Raw genomic sequence first — 16,512 nt, forward strand, 5'->3', positions numbered from 1 at the left:
AAAATAACAAAAGTGATAAGTTTTCCACAACATTTTTGCTAGCATTATAATTGGGCCTGGCCTAGTGTAAAGCCAGATTCAGGTTTAACGCCAAACCTTGTGGGAGCATAATTGATGGTCACTCGCGCTGCTCTGAGTTAATGGAATTCCTCGGTGTGTCAGGATAGTGCTTCACTTCAGAGAGGTCGACAATATTGACCTATTATAATATTACATCCACTAACACCTCAACACAATCTATGTACATATTTACTATTCTTAACTCCACCTATAATGAGCTTGGAAGGTGTTTGTAAATCAAGTTAAGCACAATAGTGATATGCTTAACTTGCAATATATAGGTGGGTTAATCATCAATCAAAGAACTTTATTTCGATCACTATAGATCATAGTTGGTTAATATAGAGGATGGGACATTATTGTAATACAATATAACAAGTGTGATGTAGTGATTACCCACCTCTGCCGTATCAGTGTAGTCATTACTTTCAGCAGAAGATCTTCACTGATTCCAAGATTGGGAACTTGGTCTCCCTATTGAAGAGTGGATTTAGATTTCTTCATTCAGATTTCAACCTTAACTCAGTAGTCCATGTCATATGTAGTGACATATCTGGAGTAATGGTATATTGTTTAAGTACATATGTTATTTTCAACTTTTATTGAAATGGGTTTTCAAACATAACTGCCCAATCCACTATGACATGCACTTACAACCAGTGAGATCACATATCCAATTTTTGGTGGACATTTTTTCCTTTAAAAGAAAAAAAAAGAATTTAGAGCTACGGTACGTGCTTGGTGGTTTCGTCCAATGTGACACGTAAGTATAGTTTGAGATCTTTATATTTGTTTCTGCTTGTTCACCAGATATGCATAAGCTTTATTTGGTTGGCAGGATTTTCTGTAGCATCTGTCTGAAAATGTGCACGGAATGTGCCAGTTTTCCCGAATGTCTTGGACTGTGTAGGCATCTCACTTTTCTGTTGACTTTTCCAGTAAAAAAAGGCAAGGTTTTCCTCCAAATGAAAATATGAGTGAGAAAATACATATTTGTTGTGCTTGACGTTTCCTTTCAAAATCTTCTAAATTGTCGAAATGCTTAGTTTAGTAATTAGGACCCATGAGACAGATGTGTTTTACTCAACTGTTCACAATACAATTGTACAAGAAGCTCTCTCTGCTGGCCCACAATTCATCACATTACTTGTGTTTGTTTAATGAATAGCATATAGGTAATGTTATGCTGTGATAGAATCGTGTAGTTTCCTTCTTCCCTCAGCATTGGATATATCAAGTTCTCTATTCTGAAGTTGTAAGGAATGCAAAGTTTATGGTGCTGACTAAAGTACCTTAAAATGCAACTTGGGCAATGGATAAAGAGATATTTTATGCTTGCTTTTCACTCCAGTATCTAACATTCTGTCATAGTGCACACTCATGCAGTCCTTACGAAACCTATTCCGAGCTCGGTGTAAGTTTATCATGTCACTTCTGGCTGACTGTGGGTCAACATTCAATCATCATACTCCTGTCTTGTGAATGAGATGAAACAATGAACCTAAGTACTCTCTTATCATCTTTTTCAAACCTACAGCTAAAATCTCTGGAGATGGCGGCCAACATTGCAAGGGAGCTGGCGGAACACACCAAGAGCCAACTGAATGCTGGTGACATCACGTACTCTGTACACGCCATGGCTCAGCTAGTGGAGCTGCTGGACGTTCAACTCAGAAATCTGACCCCAGGTGGCAAAGACAGCGCTGCACGTAGTTTAAACAAGGTAATTATAAATTGTACTCAGAGAATGTCCAAACTCTGACACACACAGACTTAATTTCCTGATGATCAGAATCATCTCTACGATAGGCTTGTGACCTACTGGCCTCTGTGTTCAGTGCTTTGCGACATTGGGTAGCAACCAGCAAGCCACCCCAATTTTAAAAGCCTCTCTTCCTTTTAAGTTAGCTTGGCCTTCACAAGGCCTACCTATCTCAACATCCTTACTGAGAGCTTTTCATTGATGAGATCCAATTTTCTTATCTTATTGCACGATTGATACCCCTTTGATGCCATTAACACATTTCACTTGACCGTTCTAGAATGCACCAGGAAAAACCTGGCATGCTGTTCAGTTGTGGGTTTTATGCATCAATCCGAGAAGTAATGTTCGAAATTGGGCAGTAAGGGTCACCCTGAAATACTGCACCAAGCAGGATCGGTATTTGCAGGGTGTACATGCGCCACTTGGGTTCAAAGCCAGTTTTGAGGCGTCCCTAATATGCTTAGGTTTTTAGATCTTACTGAGCTGGCCTGACGAGTTGATCCAATGCCTTGTGCTGAAATCACTTGGTTACCTGGCGAAGAGTGTGGCAATCTCTACCCCTTATGTTTATCAGTGCCTATGAATTGGCTCTTACGTAAGGATGTAAATTGTTTAGCCTCCCTCCGAGGGTTAAAAGGAAAGATATGTCTGAGTTCTATAGTTTCCCCAAACTGCCCAATCACTGCCTTTCTTTGGAGAGTTTATGAATAACCATAGAGAAAAAACATCTCAATTAAGACTGTTATTTCATTGGCATATTTAAAAAATGCTTAAGACACCAACCAGAACAGTGGAATCATTGTTTTTACAGGAAAGGTACACCCCTGTCCTCAAGTTAGATAGCTGAATTGGAAAACATTTTTATCCAATTTTACAATCAAATAGAGGTCTTCGCATAAATTCTCAGATTTCTTTTAATAACTGTCCTTGAAGCAAAGTTCGATTTCCAAATAAAGATAATGGTTAAATTGGGGAAAACCATTGTGTTTCCACAATGAAATATCTAGTTGCAAAAATAGAAATGTGTTTCATATTTATATACACAATAAAGAATATACAATCCAATACCATTGTTTTTAAATGGTCCTTAATTGCTCCTTGTCTGGAAATGCTATTTTCCTACAAGCAATGCTTTTTTTTAACATTTGTGTATACCCATGTGAGAGAAATGGGGGCAAGTGTCCTCCCAAATTTCATTGCCTCTCATTCTGTAATTTTAACTTTCAGGACACTCTGAAAAGTTGCTTAAAAAACCCACAAAAACATGAGGCAACAGTTTAAAGCACCACTTAATTTAAAAGACAATATAAATCCAGTGATTATTAAATCATCAAAATTCTTTCACACGTCCATTAATGTATGCATGAATGCAAGCCATGTCTCTTGAAAAAAATCTACAATGCCCTTAAAAATTACATGCAAAATAAAGGATTTCGCTATCACTGTCCATTCAGTTCAAACAAAATACCGTTTCCCCAAAATGAGTAAGTACCCCCTCTACCTATGACTGGAAATGTACAATGAAAATTTGAATTGTATAATTCCTCTCCTACTTTTGAGGTGGCACTATCAGGTAGTGCCATATGTTATGTTCCCATTTTTAGACAGTGGCTTGCACTATCATTTTGGACACCAATGGCAGAGAATTAATATTTCAGTAGAGCCTAGAGTCTATTTGCAAGAAAGCAAATGCATCGCAGACAAATATATGCATAACAAAAAATAGATTTCAAATTGAGCATTTTAATTTGTTATTGTAGAAGACATTGTAAATTATCGTGGTTAATTAGGGCACTAATCACCCACTGAAAATGTGAGATCATAAACACATACAAGCTTTATTGTCCGTGGGGAAGTCCTTGTGTCGCAACCAACTCCCTGAAATTGTACCCTTATCCATTAAAAATAACTTATCTGGGATGACCAACTTGTTTTAGAAAGGACAGCTCAGTCTGTCAGGACTCACATATTTATTTGTGTCACTTGGCTAGTTTCTATAAACAAACAAGCGCAACAACTAATGTTGTATGGCAATAAGGTGCCTCTGCAGTGTCCTGTCCGAATGTGTTGAAGTATGTTTGTAGAGCGAGCTGTGACAGAGCACCACTGCTGGTTAGTAGTGGTATTTCTCTTCCAATAGTAGCTTTTATTGGATCCTCTGGATAGATAGATGCTTTTCCATTGTGTTCAAGTAGGCGTCTGTTTGCTAGTGTCCACTGTTGGGGAAGACAAGGAGCTCATTTGTGTGTCGTGTCCGCTCCATGGTCACTTCCAGGAGTCCAGTGAGATCCCATCAGCTCAGGCAGAGTTGATGTTGCTCAAATCAATATTCCCTCCACATTAACATTCTGGAGTGTGTGGCGGCCTGCAAAACAGCGTTGCGACTCAGTGAAGCAAATGACAGGCCCAGTAATTTACTCGCACTCATTCCCCACTTAATTCTTTAGAGAAGCGGCCATTCTGTGTGCATTTAAGAATGCATGAATTAAGGCGGTGAGCAGGAGAAGGTGGCAGTGTGGTTGCTGCTCGGAGCGGGATAATTTTCACCTCCGCTGATCAAGGAGTGTGCCGCTAAGCAGTTTGCAAAGATTTCTCTTTTTTCTATTTTGTATAGTGTCGAGGCAGAAAAAAGAAATCCCTGAGTCATCAAATAACTGTTTATCATTAAAATGAATACCTAGGAGAATAAATTTGCTGCTTTTGAAGAGATTCATCATTAAAATATTGCTAACAGAAATGCTAACACAGTTGTGTAGTGCCATAATATGTAGGTGCATCAAGTGGGGCGTGTTTGTGATAGTTAAAGAATCAGAAGTGCACACTTCTATGATGACCTTAAAAATCCTAATTGCTTAGTTTTAATACTCTTTTTTCTACAAAATTGTCTCCCCATGAAAATAGGTAGTGGGTGGCTACGCTGTTGCTTGTTTGGGTAACCTGAGATTTAATTGCAGATTCATTAGTTTCATACTAATTTAATAAAGTGCTTCTAAGCAACAATATGCTGCTTTGGAATACCCATATGGAGTATGCACAAAAACATTTATCGCCTTCTGATGGATAGATGAAATTAACAACACACTTTGGTAGTTAGAACTTTCTAGTCCACTAGAACTTGTGGTAAATCTTGCTTGTGGTAAATCTTGAAATGCTGACTGTAAGAACACTGATCGTATCATGTCCCACACAATTCCCTTTGCTCGAGTAGAGGTTTTACATGTCACGCCATGTTAAACTGTAGCTTAGATGTTGGTGATTACTGTTGGAGGCGACAGTGAATCAAAGAGCATTGCAATTGACCTGTCGTCCAATATCGAGCAAGGTCTCCTTCACTAAAAGTGTTTTCTAACCAAAGCACATTTCTTAATGGCCAGAACATGATGGAGTTCCATACTGCGTATTATGTTCCATCAAAAGGGAGAATGTGTACAAAGTGATCCATCGGTCTTTGGCTCAAGCTCAATCCCTACCAACGAAACCTCAGATAATGGGAAATACAGTTGAAATAGCCATCAACTTTATCAGCATCCCTTTCAAGCAAGCATCAATGCCTTACCGCTAAGAAGCTCTTATAAGAAAGCTTAAAACATGTTATCATCAGTCTGTGTTTTTGTACCATGTTATTAAAAAAATAGTTCCATTTGATCTGGTTGTTGACATAGAGAACAATCGCTTTTAAATCACATCTTGCCGCAGAAATTTTAGTGGCTGTTTTCTATTACCCAAACCTATACACTTTTGTTTATTGCAGGGCCATTGAGGGGATACTTGGGTTCAATAAGATCCCTCTATAGTACTGAGAAATACATGGGTTTCTCCATGTAGTGCAAACATTGTTCACCAATTGCTGTTTTCCTCATGATATAATAAATATACATTTACTGGGATGATTTTCTAAATTGTCTTTGGTAATCAGAGTTACTGGCGGATAAATGTGTGGCTTGACTGAATTTTTTGAATAAGGCCCTGAAGCTCAAAATCTTCACCTGCGAAGGGCCCACTAACCAGACAAGATAGGACATTCCTGAGTCACAAAAAACTTCCCACGTACTTTTTCAGAAATAGGTATTTTTTATTCTGCCCGGAAATAACTGTCAAACTTCAATATCAGTGCCCACTTTCAAACAAATTATCTTCCAGCTTAAACATTCTGTCAAAGTATGTTAAAATGTACAGATGGATATTCAGAAAACATAAGATTACCTATCAGTGTAGTAGTTAAGTTTTTTATTTTTATTTTATTAAGTCAGACATGATCATTACGTATATAACTAAAAGAGACAAAAAAGCAAAAGATAACGTCCACAGCTACAAGTACATGATAACAGATAAATAATGGAGCCTGCCATACATAGATGGAGCAACAAAGAAAATGAAATACTGAATATAAGACCAGTATAGCAGACATACAAGAAAAATAGAGGTAGATTGAAAAGTAGAAAGAGCTCCATTCCGCAGCATATCGACTATAGTGTCGTAGTAATTAGCTTAAATAATGAACTGTTTCTTTCAAATCTTTTAACAGAACAGAGACCTCTGGCTTTGGCCAATGCCAATTTGGACTCATAAATTTGCTGAATTACAGTCCACAATTCAGCTGACCTCGAAGGAGATGAAGAGACCCATAACTTTACGATGCTGAGCCTAACAGAAACAATTATTATTGAGAGCAGCCATCTTAAACCAAGATCAAATTACATTTTATATCCCATCATGATCTCTTTAGGGGTAAACTGTACTTGAAATCCAAGACAAAATGTTGTTAGTTGAGTCACCCCTTCCCAGTATGCCAGTTGGGCAGTGTAGGTAAGAAGCATATGTAGAATATCTGCTGCACGGCAACCACACTTAGGACAGATAGTCTTATCAGCACCGGAGTACTCTGGTGTGTAATACAACATACACATGGTCTTAAATTGCTGCAATTTTAAATGTATAGATTGCACCGAACAGTCCACGGTCTCAAGGACACTATGAATTTCTGATGACAAGATCTCAGAAGACAGATTCAGGCTCCATTTGGCCGCAAGTAATGGGATATTGTCAATCCTGTGCTGACAGAACCCTTGATAGATTGTGCTAATTGAAGGATTCCTGAGTGTCTTATGTAAGCAAAACATTGTCAGAACCTGCAAGATCAATTAAATACTTGCACCTTGATACAAAATAATTCCTTAACTGTAAATATATTTTTTAAAGTGATGAGGGAGATCATAAAAGGCCTGAAGCTCAGCGAATAAACAAAATCCGTTAATCGTAAAGCTGACCAACTGTCTCTACCCTAACCATACCCAGGCCTTGCCCCCTGCATCGTGAAATACTTCCACGAATGCTGGATTATCCCATTATGGTGTGTCACAGTGTATCAGAAAACCACAACTCTTCCTGCTTGTAAGGAAATTTTAGAAAATGTATAGCACTACTGGTCCGTCTATAGACCCATATAAAGCTGCCTATACCGTCTTTCAAATGTTTAAAAAATGAGTTTGGGACTCGGAGTGGGATTGCCCTAAATAAATACAAACATTTTGGCAAAACATTCATTTTTAGAATGTTACAATGGCCTATAGTACTAATAGGAGGCCTGTTCCAAAACCCTAATTGAGGAAGGACAGAGAGTAACAGGGGTCATAATTCAATTGCTAATTTTATCGACCTAAGTACTTAACTAACACCGAGATATGTAGCTGTTGAAGTTGACCTTGCTGGTTTGAAGTTTAGTAACACCTGGGTTTTAGCTATGTTTAACTTGTAGCCTGAGAATTTTCCGAATATGTTAGCCTTGTCTATTATATAATCCAACGTGACTGACGGGTTATATGAAAAGATATCATGATATGATATCATCTGCATACGCAGTCATTTTAAGTTCACAGCCACCGGAAGTCAATGGCTGGATTCCATCCTTCATTGCAGAGATTGCAAATACTGTTTCATATAAAGAGCAAATAAAAGAGGAGATAATGGACACCTGCCGGGTGCCTCAATAGATTTTAAACAGCAGTGAAAATTTCCTGGCATAGGCTAGCTTGGCAGGAGGGGTCCTATATAATGACTGTAGTCATTTACAAAATGTATTCCCACACCAAAAGCTGCCATTGTCACCCATAAACATTCCCAAACAACACAGTCGGAAGCCTTCTCTGCATCTAATAAAATCACCGCAACATCGAAAGCAGCAGTTGCCGTATTAACCCCTTCGCCGCGGGGGTAATTCCCCCGAGGTGCGGGGGGGGGCGGCGGTGGGCTCGTCACGACCCCACCCACTGATTGATTGATTCCCCGCCTGTGCGGGAGAATCAATCAGGCGTGGGCGGGCCGCAACCGTTATGACAAGCCCAGCTCGTCATGAGCACAGCTCCACTGTGCCTCATGACGAGCTGGGCTCGTCATGAGCACCGAAGCAGTTAATGTGACTTGTGGTGTCCCTGCCTGGTATGAAGCCGTGCTGCTGCTGTGTGACTAGGACTGGCAAAAGGGGAGTGAGTCGGTGGCCAGGATCTTTGCAAAAACCTTTGTTTCAACTTTGATCAAGGATATGGGTCGATAAGAGCCCCTTCTCATCAGATAGCTTACATTTTTTTAAAAACACTATGATATTAGACAGGTTCCAAGGGACAGGCACTCCTCCACCCTTATCAATATTTTGAATTACACTTAAGAATGTACGGATTGTGTTATCCTTAAACACTTTGTAAAACTCATGTTGAATAGAATACACTCCTGCCGCCTTGCCCGGTGGCAGGGCTTCCAGCTCAGCCTCAATTTCCCTGACAGAGATGTCTTTCTGAATTGTAGATACCTGAAACTCCCATAAATATGGCAGTCTGCAACCCTGGAGGGACTCCATAAATCCAGACAGACTAATCGTTTGAGACTGGTTGTATAGCTCCAGATAGAAAGTAAAAAATTGATCTGCCGTAACCTGGGGGTGATTATGAACTGTTCTATTGCTGCCTTTAATACACTGGATTGTGCACTTTGACTTTGACTTTCTAACAGAGATTTGATGGGCCAAAACTCAATCGACCCTATCCCCATACTCATAGCGGAGTGCCCTATTCTAGAGATAGCTGGCAGTCACCTTCTCTCTCAGCCCCCGACGCAGAAGAGACAGTATTTCAATTAGTTTAAAGTATAAAACCCCCTCATTGGAGCCTCCGGTAGCTATGGCCTGATCGTGCAAAATGGACAGAGTAGTCTAACACTGTTCGGCATACCCTTGTTTTTACTAAGAATGAACTGCAGTGTGATTGATGCCCCTGATGTATGCCTTCTTTGCGCCCCACACCACGGGCGGTGAGCTCGTACATGTATTAGCCCCCAAAAGTTAAATGAGCATGCCAGATATATGCTTGCAATAATCAGGATTTGAGAGATGGTGACGAGGAAATGAAAACTGCTGCTGCTTCCCTCTACCTTGGTAGGGTTAAATGATAGTAATAGGGGGTTATGATCAGGAGTAATCTTGGGGCAAACTTCCATTTCTGCATCTTCTCGGAAGCACCCACTATCAAAGACCTTATCTACCCTGGAGTAATGTTTATGTGGAGACGAATAGAAAGTATAGCCCATGTAGACGGGCGAGTTCCAGGATAGATGCCCTTGTTTTAACCAAGTGGGAGAGGCAGATTGATTGGTAGAGTCAATGCTATAATCCATAACACAGTTAAAATCGCCCATTATAAGTCTCTCCAACGACCAATCCAGCAATTCAAAACAACGCATATCCAGTATCCCAGCTCATCTGTATTTGACCCATACACCGTACAAGCAGAACACTTCTGGCCATGCATTTCCAGCTCGGCAATCACCCACCTACCTCTTGTGTCAAAAGCAGTTTTTAGTACCTTGAGCTCAAGGTACTTAGCAGACATAATAGCAACCTCCCTGTATGGAAACAGATCGTGGTGTCCTTATAACAATATTATAACCAAGTTGCTGAAGCAACAGATTGCCCTTAAGTAGTGAAGAAGCTACATTACCACAAATGTTAAAATGAGTTGAAGTGGTAAGGGCTCATCAGGGGTTCTCAGCTTCTACTCTACTTCTTCATAGAACCCCAAACATTTTGGCATGTGAGGGTACAAGGGTTATTGGGGATACTGTATCAATCAATAGTTGCTGTCAATCACTATTTAAATGGGGAAAATAATTTTCTACTGTTTTAGTGTGCTCTGCCAATCAACATATTACTGTTAAAAGGTTATCTTAAGAGCTTTGTCAGTGAAATGCCAGGACCTGCTTTTGCTTCTCCTGTGAAAGTTAACTTTTGATGTTTAATTAAGGCCTTTAGTATGGCTCGGATAAACTGTATGTTTTGGGTGTTGTCGCTTTCAAAGACAAAAAGGTAAAAGAGAGGTATGCCAATCAAAAAATCCTATAGCCCTCCCTCCCATAGGCATGAGTACAGGATGGAAAAATGAGCGGTTGGTAGAGACAAAAAGCTCAATAAAATGTGTTCCCGGTTGGCTTCGTTCCCCTGTCATTCTTTGGTGGTTCCTACTGCTACCTTGCACAGTTTCCTCTGCCCCCTGTGGTCCTGAGCCCACTCCATCCTATGCAACAGCCAGGTGGTTCTATAAAGGATGCCAGTCATCCTTCATCTCATAGTGCCACTGTACAGAACACACATGCAGCAGACGGGAGGTTTAGGGAAAGGGAATTCCACATTCAGACTAATAAGGTCAGGGCTTCAAAATCAACCACAGCAACTAACACCTAGATTCCCTAGCCAGCTCCACCCCCTGAAACATTATGGATGAACAACAAACGTATTTGTCACTAACCATTGTCCAGGTTACCTTGAAAAAAGTCACATACAATGCTCAGTTGGAATTCCCTGCCTATTACAGCGCATTCCTTATCACACCCATGAGTTAGCAGACACATTTCTCCTGCTGGGGATCGGAACAATGTCAAGCTAATTTCTCCCGCTTTGGCTCAGAGAAGGTGTATGTCAATTATTAGGATTCAAATTCGGCCATTTTTTTTATATCTAATTTCATAAGCCGTTTTTGTTATATTTATTGTGTATTGAAGGACAATTACATGACACATTGTGTCTTCCTATTACTAGAGATCTTTACAGCTGCATCTAGAATGAATTTATTTTGAGAACAGTGAATTTCTGTATTGTTTCAAATGAATACACATGTATTTCTTATTAGGGCAGGTTTGGGCTACTAAACAATTAGATGTTCCATTGTTTCTTACTACCCCTGGTTTCTGCACAGTCTAAGAAACCAGAAACTGAACCCAATTTTATCAGATGATGCGGCTTTCTTGCAACGCCAGTGAGGTACATTGACCTGGTTATCTTTTAAGCTTAAAAATGGATGCTTTATGTAGGCCATTGTGGGGGGCTGCTGTCCCATCAAGACCTTAGCCATTCTGGTAGAGGGCTACCTGCTTTTCTCAAAGATTACTTCCATCATGACTGGAATCTTACTGCTCTGAACGGAGCCACCACCACTGCAGCTCTCTTCACAGCAGTGTAGTTTGCCAAATGGGCACCACAACCCGCTCAGCAATCTTTTTCTAGAAAACAAATGTCCAAAGCAGGTTTTTTTCTGAGCAAAAAGCAAGTGGCACAGAGATCTTTTTTCCTGAACATGGGGGCCATTTTAATTACCCATTCCCACCATGCCCCCTTGCAGTGGCTTCACCGAGTTGGATTAGCGCGTTGAAATCGTGGGTTTAGAGGCCCGGGAGGACAGTGGTTTACCGCGTTCCTCCTACTCTGCCTATCCCTTAAAAAGGCTCTACATTTTCACCTCAGCCAGAGCCTTCACAGTTGCTGTAGAACTTGACTGAATGAGACTGAGTTTCATGGATATATCTGAATATATTCTTGTTTTTTCTTTCCCTATATCACTAACGTGTTTTTTTTCTATTCTGTGTTTAATCTGCTTTCTTTATGGACTCAGCTTCAGAAAAGAGAGCGCTCTTGCAGGGCCTATGTCCAGGTACTTCTAGTCTTTATATCATTGTGACTTCTTGTCCATGGTGGTGGTCTGTGGTAGCTGTGCATGCTTTTGCTTCCATATTGCATCCGCCAACTAATCCAGCGTGTGTACTCTTTTCATCTGTGCGTATAGCAGACTGTGGCACATTACTTTGTTGTGCATGAGAGACCATAGTAACAGAAATTTGTAATCTGGTCATTACTCATCACATTTTATACACGACTAATAGGCACTTTCTTTTTCGTCATCTAGCTCATGGGCTTTCCTTATAGTGTTTGAAAGATGTGTTTGTTGCTGCTCCAAGTTCCTAACCTCTGCTCTAATCATTATGGATATTTGTGTGTTGTATTGAGGAATTTTATGTCAGAATTTTGTAGAGGAGATAGCTTGCTTCCAGTGTGCACAGCAAGCATGCTTTGGCTTCAACAAAGCCCTTTGCTTTGCTCTAATAATAGCCATTGGCATACATGTCCTGGATTAAAATGAGTCTCTCTCCTAATCTTGTGGTATAGGGATTACTGTGCAACAGATAACATACATGTCAGGTCAGACAGGGACCAAATGTTATCTTATTATTTCACTCAGCCTGATGTAAGGTGTAATTACTAATATGCTGTGGGACTACAAAGACCCCGATGTGCTAAAGTGTACACATGGTAAATGATAAGTACTTGTTCTTGAGGAACATGGAGACATTCCTTTGGCAAACAGAAATACACAAAAACCATCACATTCACCTCCTTGTTATGGAGGACTAGGTTCTTCATAAAGTACTTTTATAAGACAAGACTAACACTCTCTTCAGGATACGTTCCTTAGCACCTTTTCTTTGCCAAGAATACTTAGGAAATGGCTTAGTACTGAATAGAAGGATGGAGTGTCTTTTCAGCTACTTCTATTGTTGGATGAATTAAATTGTTACCACCAAGTGGCAGTTCACATTTGGCTTTAATACACTCAAAAAATACGGAGATCCTGAAAGGAAAGTGCCTGTCCAACTCTGTGATGAGGTAGGGACTCCTGCCTCACGTCATTTGATGACCCTCAGACAGCCAATGAGGGGAGGCAGCAGTACCAGCCTGCCTGGCACCTCTGAAGCTTCCCTCCCCGAGAGCTGTAGCAGATAAATGTTGTGTTCTAATTGACTTTCATGCGTGCATGTATGTTTGCATGTATGTGTATTTGTGAGTGAATGTTGTGAAGGGATGTGTGTGTGCGTTTACATGTGAAAGCTTGGGTATAAGTGAGTGTGCATCTGTGTGTGCCTCCCTCCCAGCAGCCCTCTAAGCTGTACTTACCGGCCGCCACTGTGACAAACAGATGTGCGCTAAAAACACCTTGTGCTTTCACAAGGATATTAGAGAAGGAAAGTTCTGCTCAGTCTACGCTCTAAGTAAATGGTTAAAGGTCTCCTTGGAAACGAAAAGTTTCAATCTGAAATCAGATCTCTTCTGTATCCTGCTTAATGATTTGTCTGGTGTTCTCATCAGGCTCCAGCACTAAAGAAATTGAGTAAATTTAAGTTTTTGATAAAGACGGGTTGCATAAATCGACAATATTGCCTTTTCAGTTCTGTTGTCAGCGTCCTTAGTGTACAATGTTGGTAGTGGCACTTCTTGTATGGCAAGTGTCGTAGGCTACCATGGGAACTAAAGTTTCTCAAGCACAGCATGGCATGATTTGTTGCAACCTTAAATCACATATAGAGAAGCTACCTCACAAATCAAATCCCCCAAGAAGCAAACATCCTTAGCTGCTTTGAGCTGCTAGTTAGTGCTTAATAGTCACATCGGACACATGTATTGACTCTTTTCACACTCAAATCTTTTTTTTTAATCTACAAATAATATATGATGTTAAATTTAATCTGTAGTTGTATTATTTTTATGAGATTTGTTTTCTAACGTGTACTGATAAGTGTGCAGTTGTCTAACGTCTGCATTTGTATACTTGTCCATTAAAAGGAACCTCTGCCATCTGTTTTCCTCTGATCTTCATCACATGATCTGCCTAGAACCCATAAAGAGATCCACACCCAAGTTTGATCCATTTGGTTCACCTTGCTGTCCTTCCATTCAAAAAGTAGCCGGGCACCATCACAAAGAATGCTTCGATGCCCTAAAACATTTGTTCTATTCATATTCATGGAAAGCCACTGTGCATTTCTGACTTTTTTCCAAGAAAAAAACAGACAGATGCAGAGATTCAGTATCTCACTCCACTTCCTTTATTCTTATTTTAGAGTTGTTCTCCAACAGCTACATTCAGCGGTGGTGTTACAAAATGTTGTTCTTGTTTGTTTCGATACACCGAACATACGTGTCAATTGATTGCAGGAATCATATGGTTTTTGTTGGTTTGGTTGCTAAAGGACACACTCCTATTCTGGCTCTTAGCAACAGAAACTATCAATGAGTTATTTTATTAGATATCATATATTTCTGCATCAAGCACCAATGCCACATTGTCTAAGCCACATTCCTGGACGGCCTCGGTGGAATGATAACCACATCAATGCTCCTTCTTGGATATTTGACGATCATGACTTTGTGTATGGACCAGATAGGCAACAGGACATTTGTCTTGTGTTTCCTGATCTAATTTGCCTCCTATAAAGAGAGCTGTGGTACACATCAAATATTTTTAAGTCTGGCCTAGAGGCACCTGTCTCACCGCTTCATGTTTTCCCAAAATAGTTCATAGTAAGAATTAGTACATCTATACATCTATACATGCATACTGAGGCTTTCTGTCATTCTCTTCCCTTTGATTTTCATTGTGGCCCTCATCCCCTTTTAGATTATATTTGGCCCTGGGTGATGTGGTCCCTGGGGCCAAATAAGGCTCAGGGAGGGGGGCTGCATGCCTTGGCCATGGGGTATAGGCTGTTTAAGGCTTGGGGAGGGGGACCATTGTGCCCCCCTTTTTATTAAAACTTACCCCAGGGAATGGGGTCCATGGGGCCAATTAAGGGCCAGGGAGGGGGGCTGCATACCCCTCCCCTTAATATAGATGATTTGGCCCCATGGGATAGGGTACCCAGGGCCCGAAGGCCGACCATACACTACACACGGCAATGGTCATGCACAGTTGGCAGACTGCTGGTGGTTTGGCTACAGGGCTTGGTGGCAAGCCCTGCCCAGCGGCCACCCCCGCTGCACACAGCCAAAGGCTGTGCACAGCATGGGGTTGGCTGCCTGCGTGGAGTTGGAAGCAGAGTCTGGCTGCAAGACAGACCCTGCAGCTAACCCCACACCACGCCTGACCAAAGGCCATGCATGGCATGCGTTGGCTGCCTCTGGGTACCTGCCTGCTGGGAGTTACGAGGGCCTGACTGTAAGCGATCTTGGTCAAGAAAGAGTACTTTTTGTAATTTGGTGTACATCTGTGTAGTAGTTTTGAAGTTACTAAATAAAAAGAATGTATTTATATCTAGAGACGTGGATATACCGCAGATCCACAGAGGTATATCCACTTGCCAACAGCAATGCCATAATTGGCTGGATGCAACCTGAGAGAAAAGTTGGGGCCACCATTTTGTCAACCGGGACATGGTTCCCTGAGGAAGAAGAATAATGTGTAAATAGGATATAAGGGGTTAGAATAGAGGTATCCTGACCCCATGGGAATGATAGAGGAGTCTGTGAGGGACCCCCTCATGGGCAAGAAATTGTCCAATAAAATATTTTTGTTTTTGGATGCCCGCAGTTCCACTGCGCCACTCAGCGCAGCCCCTGTGTGAATCTGTGACAGATCCCCAGATCCCAATTTAAAAAAAATACATCCACTCAGACCCACTGACCCACTCACTCACAGACCCACTTAGACACCCACACAACCATTCACACATCCATACTGACATATACGCACCAATTCAGAGACCCGTAACACCACTCACATACCCATACAGCCACTCACCTCACACACCCACTCAGAGACTCAGAGAACCACTCACAGACCTGCACAGGCGCTCACATACCCACTCACACACCCACATACACATAACCACTCACACACCTGTACAGCCACTGGCACACTCACTCAGAGACCCACAAAACCACTTACACACCAACTCACATACCCACAAAGCCAGTCACACATGCACTCACACACCCATTTAAACACGCAAACACCCATACAGCCACTCATACACCCACTCAGAGACCCAGAAACTGCTCACACATCCACTTACACACTCATACAGCCACTCACACACTGATTGAGAGACCTAGAGAACCACCGACACACCCACAGAGGCAATCACATATCCATGTATACACCCATTTATCCACTGACCCACTCAGCCACTCACATACCCACACAGCTAGTCACACACTGACACACCAGCACACACCCACTTACACACCCACGCAATCACTTACTCACCCACTCACACACCCAGGTGACAGGGATGTTACGATTAAGAAATGTCATTACAAAAATTTAGAAATTCACTGGAAACCAAAGGTTGCAGGGACGTTATGTTGAGGTTCAGATTTTACACACACAAAACCTTAAAAATTCACCAGTTATAGCTATAGTTATCTCAAGTAACTAAAACCCATTCCCTAAGGTTATTATATCTCTCGCCCTCGCCCTCGCCATGCACTGCTAATTACCACACATATTACATCACTCATGACCTCTTCTATGACATCATTGATAATATCACTGCAAATTCGGAACCTAAGTATAACATCCCTGTGCATTCAAACATTT

At 41.2% G+C, this 16,512-nt stretch overlaps 1 protein-coding gene across 9 annotated transcripts in view; it reads left to right on the forward strand.

Annotated features, from left to right (window-relative positions):
- The window catches only part of ADGRL3 (adhesion G protein-coupled receptor L3), a 1,231,414-nt gene that overhangs the window by 1,021,671 nt on the left and 193,231 nt on the right, over positions 1-16,512 (forward strand). For 8 of the 9 annotated variants that reach the window (XM_085641132.1, XM_085641126.1, XM_085641127.1 and 5 more), the window contains 2 exons: positions 1,598-1,783; positions 11,755-11,793. In XM_085641132.1, coding sequence (XP_085497258.1) covers positions 1,598-1,783; positions 11,755-11,793 — 225 coding nt within the window. The remainder of the gene's footprint in view (positions 1-1,597; positions 1,784-11,754; positions 11,794-16,512) is intronic. The other variant, XM_085641128.1, reaches the window with a different exon arrangement.

The sequence above is a fragment of the Triturus cristatus genome, chromosome 2_2 (assembly GCF_964204655.1).
Source record: "Triturus cristatus chromosome 2_2, aTriCri1.1, whole genome shotgun sequence".
NCBI classification, from domain to species: domain Eukaryota; kingdom Metazoa; phylum Chordata; class Amphibia; order Caudata; family Salamandridae; genus Triturus; species Triturus cristatus.